Consider the following 11,646-nt stretch of genomic DNA (forward strand, 5'->3'; position numbering starts at 1 on the left):
ATTGGGACTCTGCACTCACTTTGTATCTAAGATACATCTCAGTCACACACACACTCAACTGCCGAAAATGCCCAACCACCAAGGCAGTACTTATAGTCCAATTTTCCACTTTGGCTCATGCACAAGGTTGCCTGGTTGCCACAGTGCCTGCTTTTCTCCCTGTGTCATCTCAACTGTCTCCTGAGTAAGTCTTGGGTTTGTCTGTGGCTTCTGTGGGGAGCTGGGATGCCCGACAGAGCAGGCCACCTAAATTGCGTAGGACATGTCTCCTCTCTTGGCCAGAGTCCCACTCCACGCAGGCACGGAGATCCCGGACAGGCCCCCAGGTTGTGAGAAACATGCTCACCTGTCCAAACCCAAAGAATGGACTTAGAGGCATGAAGAACAGTGAAAGTGAGACTTTTAATAGTGGTCTTGCAATATCGGGTGTCTTGCAGGCAGGCACACCTAGGATAGTCACAGCAGGTAATTTATCTCCTAGCACAAAAGTCCCTCCCCCAGTTCCTCATTGATCGAGTACTGTGGGGTTACAATCTTCCCAGACATTGCCTACGTTTTATTATCCCCCTTATAAGATTATACCCCATCCCCTTCCCCACTTAAGTTTAGATTTCCCAATAATGAAACTTTTTTCCCTTTTATGGGTTCACCCCTCCTCTACATTCTGTTCATTTATTGTGACCTTCTAGATGCATGAGCCCTGTGGTTTGTTACATTTTCAGGCTGGCTGCCATTACTTCGATTTATCATGCCTTAAAAATTGACCACTTAAAATGTTTTCTCACAGGCCAAGTATGGTGGCTCATGCCTGTAATCCCAGCACTTTGGAAGGCCAAGGTGGATCGTCTGAACTCAGGAGTTCGAGACCAGACTCGGCAACATGGCAAAACCCTGTCTCTACCAAAAATACAGAAAAATTAGCTGGGCATGGTGGGACACGCCTGTGGTCCTAGCTACTGGGGAGGCTGGGGTGGGAAGATCACTTCAGCCTGGGAGGCGGAGGTTGCAGTGAGCCAAAATCACACCCACTGCACTCCAGCCTGGGTGACAGAGTGAGACCCCATCTCAAAAAAAGGAAGAAAGAAAAATGAATGAATGAAAAGAGGTTGTGGATGTGTGGGGACAGCGCGATATGGAAACTCCCTGTACTTTCCACTCAGTTTTGCTGTGAACCTAAAACTACTTCAAATAACTTTACTAATTAAACAAATTAATAAATGAGTGAAGACATATGATCAGCCCTTGCTCATACAGCTTTGGCTTGCAGAGGCCTCAGGCCATTATGCTTGTGTGAAGTACCACAGGCAGACTCGTCCCCCTGAGAGCCAGGACTTTCCTTCCCTTGTTCGCCCTGCAGACCTGCCACTGGCCCAGGCCTGGGTGCGAGCAGGTGCTGTGATCCACCTGACTGGATGACGGGGTGGCCTATTTCCTACCCATCTGCCTGTGATGTCATAAGTCAAGGGGAGTCCAAAGGCCATCTGAGCTTTGGTGTGTGCCCTCCATTGTCTATGCTGTGGCCACTGGTCCACCCTGGAGGGTCAGGCTGGCTTGTGAGCGGAGCAAGAACTAACCCCTGAGGCTTACAAATTCTCCATGCACGCATATGCTTGCACACCTTCTGCTGCTAATCTGGAGTATTCCTGCATCCCAAACCACCATGATTCTCTCAGAGTTCCAAAGAGACTGAGCCGGGGCCATGGCGGAATCTATAGACCAGAGGGGACAGTCCTGGCTCCAGGATACCTCCAGGTACTAGTGTTCCTGTTCTCCAGTCATAAAAATGGGGCAACTCAGGGCATGACTTCTTTCCTAGAAAATTCCCAGGCAAACCTCTACCTTGGTCTTGCCTCCCTGGAAGCCCAGGACGATCCTTGTGGAAGCCTGGGGGGGCCTCTACCTTGCCCTAAACCCCCACTGCACACTCACCTTCCCTTGCAAGCCAGCCCTGGGAGAGGCCATACAGGGACTTCAGGGATGGTCTGGTGACTGGCCTGTCACCCTCCAAGACCCAAGCTTCGTTCTCTCCAGCTGACCTCCTCCTCTGGTCTTCCTCCAATGGCCCTGGGCCTTGGAGGCAACATGACTCACAGAAAGAGCAAGGGCTTGGAGCCTGCCAGAACCTCCTCACTTCCTAGCTGTGGGACCTTCAGAAAGTTAAGTAACTGGTCAGGCGCGGTGGCTCACATCTACAATCCCAGCACTTTGGGAGGCCGAGGCAGGTGGATCACCTGAGGTCAGGAGTTCAAGACCGGCCTGGCCAACATGGTGAAACCCTGTCTCTACTAAAAATACAAAAAGTTAGCTGGGCGTGGTGGTGTGCACCTGTAGTCTCAGCTATTCAGGAGGCTGAGGCAGGAGAATCACTTGAACCCATGAGGTGGAGGCTACAGTGAGCCAAGATTGCACCACTGCACTCCAGCCCGGGCAACAGAGCAAGGCTGTGTCTCAAAAAAAGAAAGAAAGTTAAGTAACCTCTTTGAACCTCAGCATCCTCATTTGTCAAATTCTTGCTCTCAGAAGAAATCATGGCCAGGGGACAACAATATCCACCTTAGTGTTGCTGTGAGGATTAAATTGTAAATCGTGGCCATTGCTTCACAGAGCATGGCTTCCCTCTGGTGCTTTGTGAGTAGTGACCATACATGCTGGTTTGCCTGGAACAGTCCGGTTGATGTCTACTGGCCTGGCATGTTAATTGCCCCTTTTCACTCTCAGAAGCGCCCAGTTTAGACAAAATATAGTCAGCCTATCTGTGTTTCTTTCTATTCCCAGCTCAGGTCCAGCCTGCATGAGCAGCACCACTATTTCTACTTTCCCCTCCAACAGGCCATGTTTGGTTTGTGGTTATGTTACTGACACACCAGGGGTTCGGTCTAGGTCCTGCTGTGGGTCACATAGAGAGCCAATGACTGAGACACAGAGGATTGCCAAGGAAGGCTTTAATCGAGTGCTGCGGCCAAGGAACTGGGAGCTCAGTCTCAAATCCATCTCCCTGGCTAAAATTAGGGGTTTGTACAGCAGGGAAGAAACGTAACAATGTAAGGGAAAACAGGAACTCCGGAGGGGTAAGGAAGCAATCATGGTAATGAGGGGCCTGGGTCTCCCTGTCTGGATGCTATGATCTGTGAGTTTCAGTTATTTGATACTTTTTGAGGGGCCTGGTATCTCAATGTCTGAATCTGGTGAGTTTCAAGCTCTAAGACCAGATGTGTCAATTTCTGTTTATTAGGAAAAACTGTCTATGAAACTATTGGGTCAATTTCAGTTATATCCTTCTTTCTGGGCCTCAGGTTCCTCTTACACTATTATCATTTTTTAAAGATAGGGTCTCCCTATGTTGCCCAGGCTGCAGTCAGTGGCTATTCACAAGGCGCAATCATAGCACACTATAGCCTCGAACTCCTGGGCTAAAGCGATTTTCCTGCCTCAGCCTCTGAGTAGCCGGGATTGCCCATGCACACCACCACACCTAGCACAACTTCTTATTTCTTTTTTTTTTCTTTTTTTTTTTTTTTTTGAGATTGAGTCTTGCTCTGTCATCCAGGCTGGAGTGCAGTGACGCGATCTCAGCCCACTGCAACCTCCACCTCCTGGGTTCAAGTGATTCCCCTGCCTCAGCCTCCTGAGTACCTGGGATTACAGGCACGTGCCACCACATCTGGCTAATTTTTGTATTTTTAGTAGAGATGGGTTTCACCATGTTGATCAGGCTGGTCTCGAACTCCTGACCTCGTGATCCACCCACCTTGGCCTCCCAAAGTGCTGGAATTACAGGCGTGAGTCAGCGTGCCTGGACTCATATTTCTTTTTTTGTTTGTTTTGAGATGGAGTCTGGCTCTGTTGCCCAAGCTGGAGTGCAGTGGCAGGATCTCCACTCACTGCAACCTCCACCTCCTGGGTTGATGCCGTTCTCCTGCCTCAGCCTCCCCAGTAGCTAGGACTACAGGCGCCCACCACCATGCCTGGCTAATTTTTTGTATTTTTAGTAGAGACAGGGCTTCACCGTGTTCGCCAGGATGGTCTCGATCTCCTGACCTCATGATCCACCCACCTCAGCCTCCCAAAGTGCTGGGATTACAGGCGTAAGGCACCGTGCCCGGCCGACCGGCCTCTTATTTCCTAAATGGGGGTAACAATGCCCATCTTGAAGGATATTTAGGAGGCTTAAATGTAGGGTCTGGCACAGGCCAAGAGCCAGATAAACCTGAGTTCCCTTCCATGGCCTTCTCTCTCTTCCCTCCATCATGCCAGTTTCCCCCAAGCATGGCACACCAGAACTCAACTTCTCCCCTGCCAGGAGAGCAATTTCCAGAAGTTCCAGGTGACATATCAGCTCCCAAGCCAGGGCCAGGCCATGGTCTCTTCTGAGAGCAGGAAATCTTCAGGGCCAGGAGCAGTGGCTTACACCTGTAATCCCAACAATTTGAGAGGCTGAGGCAGGAAGATTGCTTGGGCATGGTGGCTCTTGCCTATAGTCCTGGCTACTCCTCTGGCAGCTGAGGTGCAAGGAACACCTGAGCCCAGAGAAGTCAAGGCTGCAGTGAGCCATGATCGCACCACTGCACTCCAACCTGGATGACAGAGTAAGACCCTGTCTCTTAAAAAAATTTTGTTTACTTACTTATTTATTTATTTTGAAATGGAGCCTCACTCTGTCGCCCATGCTGGAGTGCAGTGGCACAATCTTGGCTCACTGCAGCCTCTGCCTCCTGGGTTCAAGCAGTTCTCTGCCTCAGCCTCCTGAGTAGCTGGGATTACAGGCACCCGCCACCATGCCCAGCTAATTTTTGTATTTTTAGTAGAGACGGGGTTTCACCATCTTGGGCAGGTGGGTCTTGAACTCCTGACCTCGTGATTCACCCACCTCGGCCTCCCAAAGTACTGGGATTACAGGTGTGAGCCACTGCGCCTCGCCAAAAAAAATGTTTAATTAAAAAAATTTTATGTCTGGTGAGGACCTAGTTAAAAAAAAAAAACTGGGGGCAGGGCGCGGTGGCTCAAGCCTGTAATCCCAGCACTTTGGGAGGCCGAGACGGCTGGATCACGAGGTCAGGAGATCGAGACCATCCTGGCGAACACGGTGAAACCCCATCTCTACTAAAAAATACAAAAAATACTAGCCGGGCGAGGTGGCGGGTGCCTGTAGTCCCAGCTACTCGGAAGGCTGAGGCCGGAGAATGGCGTGGACCCGGGAGGCGGAGCTTGCAGTGAGCTGAGATCCGGCCACTGCACTCCAGCCTGGGAGTCAGAGCGAGACTCCGTCTCAAAAAAAAAAAAAAAAAATTTTTTTAATTTTAGAGAGGGCCAGGGATGGTGACTCATGCCTGTAATCCCAGCACTTTGGAAGGCCGAGGCGGGCGGATCACGAGGTCAGGAGATCGAAACCATCCTGGCTAACACGGTGAAACTCCATCTCTACTAAAAATACAAAAAAAAAAAATTAGCCAGGTGTGGTGGTAGGTGCCTGTAGTCCCAGCTACTTGGGAGGCTGAGGTAGGAGAATGGCATTAACCCAGGAGGTGGAGTTAGCAATAAACCGAGATCGCGCCACTGCACTCTAGCCTGGGCGACAGAGCAAGACTCTGTCTCAAAAAAAAAAAAAAAATTAAAGAGAGAAAGAAAGGATCTTCAGCATCCATGTGTTCATGTTCAACCCACGTTGGCTGCTTCCAAGCGCATTGCTATTGCTGGTAACATCGTTTTGCCTATACAGACGGAAGGCACCTTTGAACTCACCTTTGAACGCTCCTTCCTCTTCCAGGAATCCAGAGGCCTGAAAGGGAGTGCTGGGCCTCCAGTCCCTAATGACCTGCTGTCCGGGCTAGCAGGCAAAGGGTCACCATGTAATCTCAGCAGATAAAGCCACCATGAGATGAGCCCATAGCAGCAAGGGAATGACTTGCTCCCAGATTCTAACTGGATTAGCCGCATGTCCTCCAAAAGCCCTGAAGCTCATGTATCTGCCTCTTGCCCTTACCCCCACCCACTCCCCACATTCTTTTGCTATGAGACAACTGGTAGTTCTTCTGGCCTGACCATTCCCATTGCCTTGCCGCAGGGGGTACCAAACCTGGCTTAAATATTGTAGAATATTTGGTTCCACCAGGAAGTTCTCAGTGTAAACAACCTGTCAGTTATTGGGGTTGACTCTTAGCTCAGAGGCAGTTGCATGACACTTAATCACAGATTTTCATCCTGCCCTAGAAACCACAATACATGAAGGAAGGAAGCCATGAGAAGAAAAAGGTAATGAAGCAGCTGTCCAGTTGGGACTGAAAGGGCAGGCATCTGGTGGTGCTGGTGTGTGGTGGAAGGGGTGTTTCAACTGATCCCAAGGAGGTAAATGCAAATGAGGGTAGAATCCTGTGCAGGAGCCTGTTTGCACGTAGCTGTAGGGCAGAAAGAGAAAACCCTAGTACACTGCACTGGCTGTGTGGCCCTCAGTTTCTTGTCTATAAAACAGCTACATATGCTAATTGACTCCATTGTGAAGCTGTGATGTGAAAAGGGTGAAATGAGATCAAAGAAACACTTGGCAATATGGAGAACATGTAACACGTACCCATAACCCAGGTATTATCTAGGGCTCCACCACATAGTTCAGTCCTACTCAGCTGCACTCAGAGAATTACACATTGCAAAGGGCTTTAAAAAGAACCTCAATCTTGTTGCAGTGAGCTGAGATCGCGCCACTGCACTACAGCCTGGCGATAGAGCAAGACTCCATCTCAAAAAAAAAAAAAAAAAGAATCTTGGCCAGGCGCAGTGGCTCATGCCTGTAATCCCAGCACTTTGAGAGGCTGAGGCAGGCAAATCACAAGGTCAGGAAATTGAGACCATCCTGGTTAACACGGTGAAACCCCGTCTCTACTAAAAATACAAAAAATTAACCGGGTGTGGTGGCAGGCGCCTATAGTCCCAGCTACTCGGGAGGCTGAGGCAGGAGAATGGTGTGAACCTGAGAGGTAGAGCTTGCAGTGAGCCAAGATCGTGCCACTGCACTCCAGCCTGGACCACAGACTGGACCACAGAGCGAGACTCCATCTTTAAAAAAAAAAAAAAAAGAGAGAACCTTGATCTTTACTTGGGTCTCTTGAAGAACATAAAGCGTGTCCAATTCACAATTCTCAGCAACATTCCTCAAAAATCCTTTTATTCCCCACCCCATCTCCTTGTACCCCTTAGCTGCTCTGAGACCCTATTAAGCCAACTCCAAACCACCCAGGCTGGAGTGCGGTGGTGCAATCTCGGCTCACTGCAACCTCTTCCTCCTGGGTTCAAGCAATTCTCTTGCCTCAGCCTCCTGAGTATCTGGGATTACAGGCATGTACCACCACACCTGGCTAATTTTGTATTTTTAGTAGAGACAGGGTTTCACCATGTTGGCCAGGTTGGTCTTGAACTCCTGACCTTAAGTGATCTGCCCACCTCGGCCTCCCAAAGTGCAGGATTACAGGCGTGAGCCACTGCGCCTGGCCACAAGGACAGACTGAACAACACTGTGAGGTCAGGAGAGAGAAAAAAACTATACTATAATAAACAAAGCAAAATTATTTTTCATGGATGGGGCTGAAGACTGCTATAAATCTTGCACCAACACACACACACAGTGTCATTTAGTCTCCCTCCCCCACTGGCCACAAGGAGAGTGGGTTGTTTTTGTTTGTTGGATATTGTGTTTTGTTTTTAGCACTCACCACCTTAGGGAAAGACCATGGCTTTTACAGTTTTTAATGGTGTTGATTTTTCTTCACATTGTTACTCACTTTTGTCACCCCTTTTCCAGAATCAAGGGTGTGGTCAAGGCCTTCAGCACAATCTAGATTCCCCTTCTCAGCATCCTGGCTTCCTCCTAGACTCCAGCTTCTCAATCCGGCCCCAGTCTGTTCTGCACATACCGCCTCGGTGATCTTGACCACACTCCACACTCACCATGTGCCTCCCCTGCTAACAGCTCCCAACCTCCCCAGCACGTGGAGCCTGAGTTCCTCCTTGGGTGTCCTACATCAAGCACATGGCAGCATGTCTTCACCCTTTGTATCCTTGGTCCTCCTGTAAGCCCCAGTCCAAGTTCTGTTCCCTCCAGGAGACCCACCCTGACTGCTCAATTCTGAAGTAGAGTCCATGCCACACAGTCTCACTTTCGTTGTTTACTGTTATTTGATCATTGTGAGTCTTTCTCCCGTAAGAACATAAACTCTTTGAGGTCAGGGATCTTAAAGGCTTATTAAAAGCACACAAGGATACTCAAAATTCATTTTCCTCTGTTAGCTTGTGACAAGAAAAGAAGGCCCATTTCTACTCCAAAGGCCTTGATGAATATCTTCAAGGCCAGGCATGGTGGCTCATGCCTGTAATCCCAGCACTTTGGGAGGCCAAGGCAGGCGCAGCACTTGAGTCCAGGAGTTCAAGACCAACCCGGGCAACATGGTAAAATCCCATCTCTGCAAAAAATAAAAAATTAGCCAGGCATGGTGGCATGTGCCTGTAGTCTCAGCTACTGGGGAGGTTAAGGTGGGAGGATCGATTGACCCCTGGAGTTCCAGGCTACAGTGAGCTGTGACTGTGCCACAGCACTGCAGTCAGCCCAGGTGACACAGTGAAACCCAGTCTCAAAAACAAAATCTCCAGATGCCTTTGCCAAGTCTTTGTGTTTGTTTGTTTGTTTGCACTAACTCTCTACCATCATTTTTAATAACTTCTAGATAAAGAACAGAAAGAGGCCGGGCTCACACCTGTAATCGCACTTTGGGAGGCTGAGGCAGGCAGATCACTTGAGGCCAGGAGTTTAAGACTAGCCTGGCCAACATGGTGAAACCCCGTATGTACCAAAAATACAAAAATTAGCTGGGCCGTGGTGGCGTGCACCTGTAGTCCCAGTTACTCAGGAGGCTAAGATGGGAGGATCACTTGAGCCCCAGAAAGTCAAAGCTGCAGTGAGCTGTGATTGCGCCACTGCACTCCAGCATGGATGACAGACTGAGGCCCTACCTTCAAAAAACAAACAAAAAGAGCAGAAAAATCTTTTTATATTTTTACTTATTATTATTAAATTTTTTAGAGACAGAGTCTCACTCCTCACCCAGGCTGGAGTGCACTGGCATGATCATAGCTCACTGCAGCCTTGGACTCCTGGGCTCAAGTGATCCTCCCACTTCAGCCCCCTAAGTAGCTGGGAAAACAGGTGTGTGCCACCATGTCCAGTTAGTTGTGTTTCTTTTGGTAGAGATGGAATCTCACTATGTTGCCTAGGCCTGTCTCAAACTTCTGGTCTTAAACTGATCCTTCTGCCTTGGCCTACCAAAGTGTTGGGATTACAGGTGTGAGCCACTGTGCCTGACCAGAAGGAACTCTTTTTAAAATGTATTCATCTGGCCCAACAATTAAAAATGAAGTCACCTCCTTTTTTTTTTTTTTTTTGAGACAGAGTCCTGGCCTGCCTCCTATCTTTGTTTCTCAACCACTCAGTTAGTTCCCCTGCCAAGAGGAAAACAATAGACTTTTTTTCTGTTTATCTTTTTATTTTTTATTTTTTTTTTTTTGAGACGGAGTCTCGCGCTGTCGCCCAGGCTGGAGTGCAGTGGCCGGATCTCAGCTCACTGCAAGCTCCGCCTCCCGGGTTCACGCCATTCTCCGGCCTCAGCCTCCCAAGTAGCTGGGACTACAGGCGCTGCCACCTCGCCCGGCTATTTTTTGTATTTCTTAGTAGAGACGGGGTTTCACCGTGTTAGCCAGGATGGTCTCGATCTCCTGACCTCGTGATCCGCCCATCTCGGCCTCCCAAAGTGCTGGGATTACAGGCTTGAGCCACCGCGCCCGGCCTCTGTTTATCTTTTTAAAAGCATTTGATGCATACACAAGTCAATAAGAATATATCCTCCTTTTCTTTCCCCACCCCCATTTTTTCTACACAAGCGTGCATGTGGCACACATTCTTCTGCACCTTGCTTTTTCTGTTTAACAATGTACCTCAGAAATCTTCCCAAATCAGCTTCCTCAACACTTTGTTTTATGGTTGTGTAGGGTTCCAGTGTATGGCCAGGTGCGGTGGCTCACGCCTGTAATCCCAGCACTTTGGGAGGCTGAGGTGGGCGGATCACGAGGTCAGGAGATCGAGACCATCCTGGCTAACACGGTGAAACCCCGTCTCTACTAAAAATACAAAAAATTAGCTGGGTGTGGTGGCGGGCGCCTGTAGTCCCAGCTACTCGGGAGGCTGAGGCAGGAGAATGGTGTGAACCTGGGAGGCAGAGCTTGCAGTGAGCCGAGGTTGCGCCACTGCACTCCAGCCTGGGCGACAGAGCAAGACTCCGTCTCAAAAAAAAAAAAAAAAAAAGAGTTCCAGTGTATGAAGGAACACTAATTTATTTACCCAATCTCCTGGCTGTTAGATAGTGAGGGTGTTTCCAGTCTTTTAGTACCATATACAAGGCTGCAATAAATCTCCTGTTCAGACATAATGTCATACAACTGAGTCTATCTGTGGGACAAATTTCTAGAAGCAGAATTGCTGGGTCAAAGGGTAAGGTGCATATGTAATTTTTTTTGGTTTTTTTTTGAGACGGAGTCTCGCTCTGTCACCCAGGCTTGGAGTTCAGTGGCATGATCTCAGCTCACTGCAACCTCTGCCGCCCAGGTTCAAGCAATTCTCCTGCCCGAGCCTCCCAAGTAGCTGGGATTACAAGCATGCACCACCATGCCTGGCTAATTTTTTGTATTTTAATAGAGACGGGGTTTCACCAGGTTGGCCAGGCTGCTCTCAAATTCCTTGAGCTCAGGCAATCCGCCCGCCTCGGCCTCCTGAAGGGCTAGGATTACAAGTGTGAGCTATTGTGCCCAGCCCTTGGTCTTTTTGTCATCAATGCATAGGAACTCTTTATATATTAGGAGAATCAGCCCTTTGTTTATGACCTGCAGATAATTTCCCCAGCGTGTTGTCCTTTGACCTTGACTTTGGGTTGTTGCTCAGTGAACCTATTTTTCTATAGTCAAATTTATCAATCTTTGCTTTTGTGGTTCCTAAATTTTGTCTCTTGTGCAGTAAGGAGCAGAAACCAATAAACAGCCCCAACACACACACCACTTTTTTGTCAGTACAAGCTTGGAGTGACTTGCTGGGTTCTGTAAGGAATAGGACAACTCCTGCTCTCCAAGAGATCCCAGTGTTAGGAGGAAATAAACTGACAATTACAATTCTGTTGTAATAAATAGTGGTGGCAGGGCACGGTGGCTCACTCCGGTAATTCCAGTACTTTGGGAGGCCGAAGCAGGAAAATCAAGAGGTCAGAAGTTCGAGACCAGCGTGGCCAACATGGTGAAACCCCGTCTCTATTAAAAATAAAAAAATATATTAAAAAAATTAAAAATCAGGACAGGCACGGTGGCTCACGCCTGTAATCCCAGCACTTTGGGAGGCCGAGGCAGGCAGATCACAAGGTCAGGAGATCGAGACCATCCTGGCTAACATGGTGAAACCCCCTCTCTACTAAAAAAGTACAAAAAAAGTTAGCCGGGCATGGTGGCAGACGCCTGTAGTCTCAGCTACTCGGAAAGCTGAGACAGGAGAATGGTGTGAACCCAGGAGGCGGAGCTTGCAGTGAGACGAGATCGCGCCACTGCACTCCAGTCTGGGAGACAGAGCAA

General features: G+C 48.9%; 1 protein-coding gene and 1 long non-coding RNA gene across 6 annotated transcripts in view; one reads left to right on the forward strand and one right to left on the reverse strand.

Moving 5' to 3' along the window:
* The first annotated feature begins 1,668 nt into the window (after positions 1-1,668).
* LOC108586767 lies at positions 1,669-7,868 on the forward strand. The gene is made up of 3 exons (XR_001904473.3): positions 1,669-1,752; positions 6,208-6,342; positions 7,790-7,868. It is a non-coding gene; the product is annotated as an uncharacterized LOC108586767 (long non-coding RNA).
* A 342-nt stretch (positions 7,869-8,210) lies between these two features.
* Positions 8,211-11,646, reverse strand: part of PPCDC (phosphopantothenoylcysteine decarboxylase) — a 33,760-nt gene continuing 30,324 nt past the window's right edge. For all 5 annotated transcript variants that reach the window (XM_021940749.1, XM_021940747.1, XM_021940748.2 and 2 more), the window contains one exon: positions 8,211-8,447. In XM_021940749.1, the coding sequence (XP_021796441.1) occupies positions 8,329-8,447 (119 nt within the window). In that variant the 3' untranslated portion in view covers positions 8,211-8,328. The remainder of the gene's footprint in view (positions 8,448-11,646) is intronic.

This window comes from Papio anubis, chromosome 7, assembly GCF_008728515.1.
Source record: "Papio anubis isolate 15944 chromosome 7, Panubis1.0, whole genome shotgun sequence".
In the NCBI taxonomy this organism is placed as follows: domain Eukaryota; kingdom Metazoa; phylum Chordata; class Mammalia; order Primates; family Cercopithecidae; genus Papio; species Papio anubis.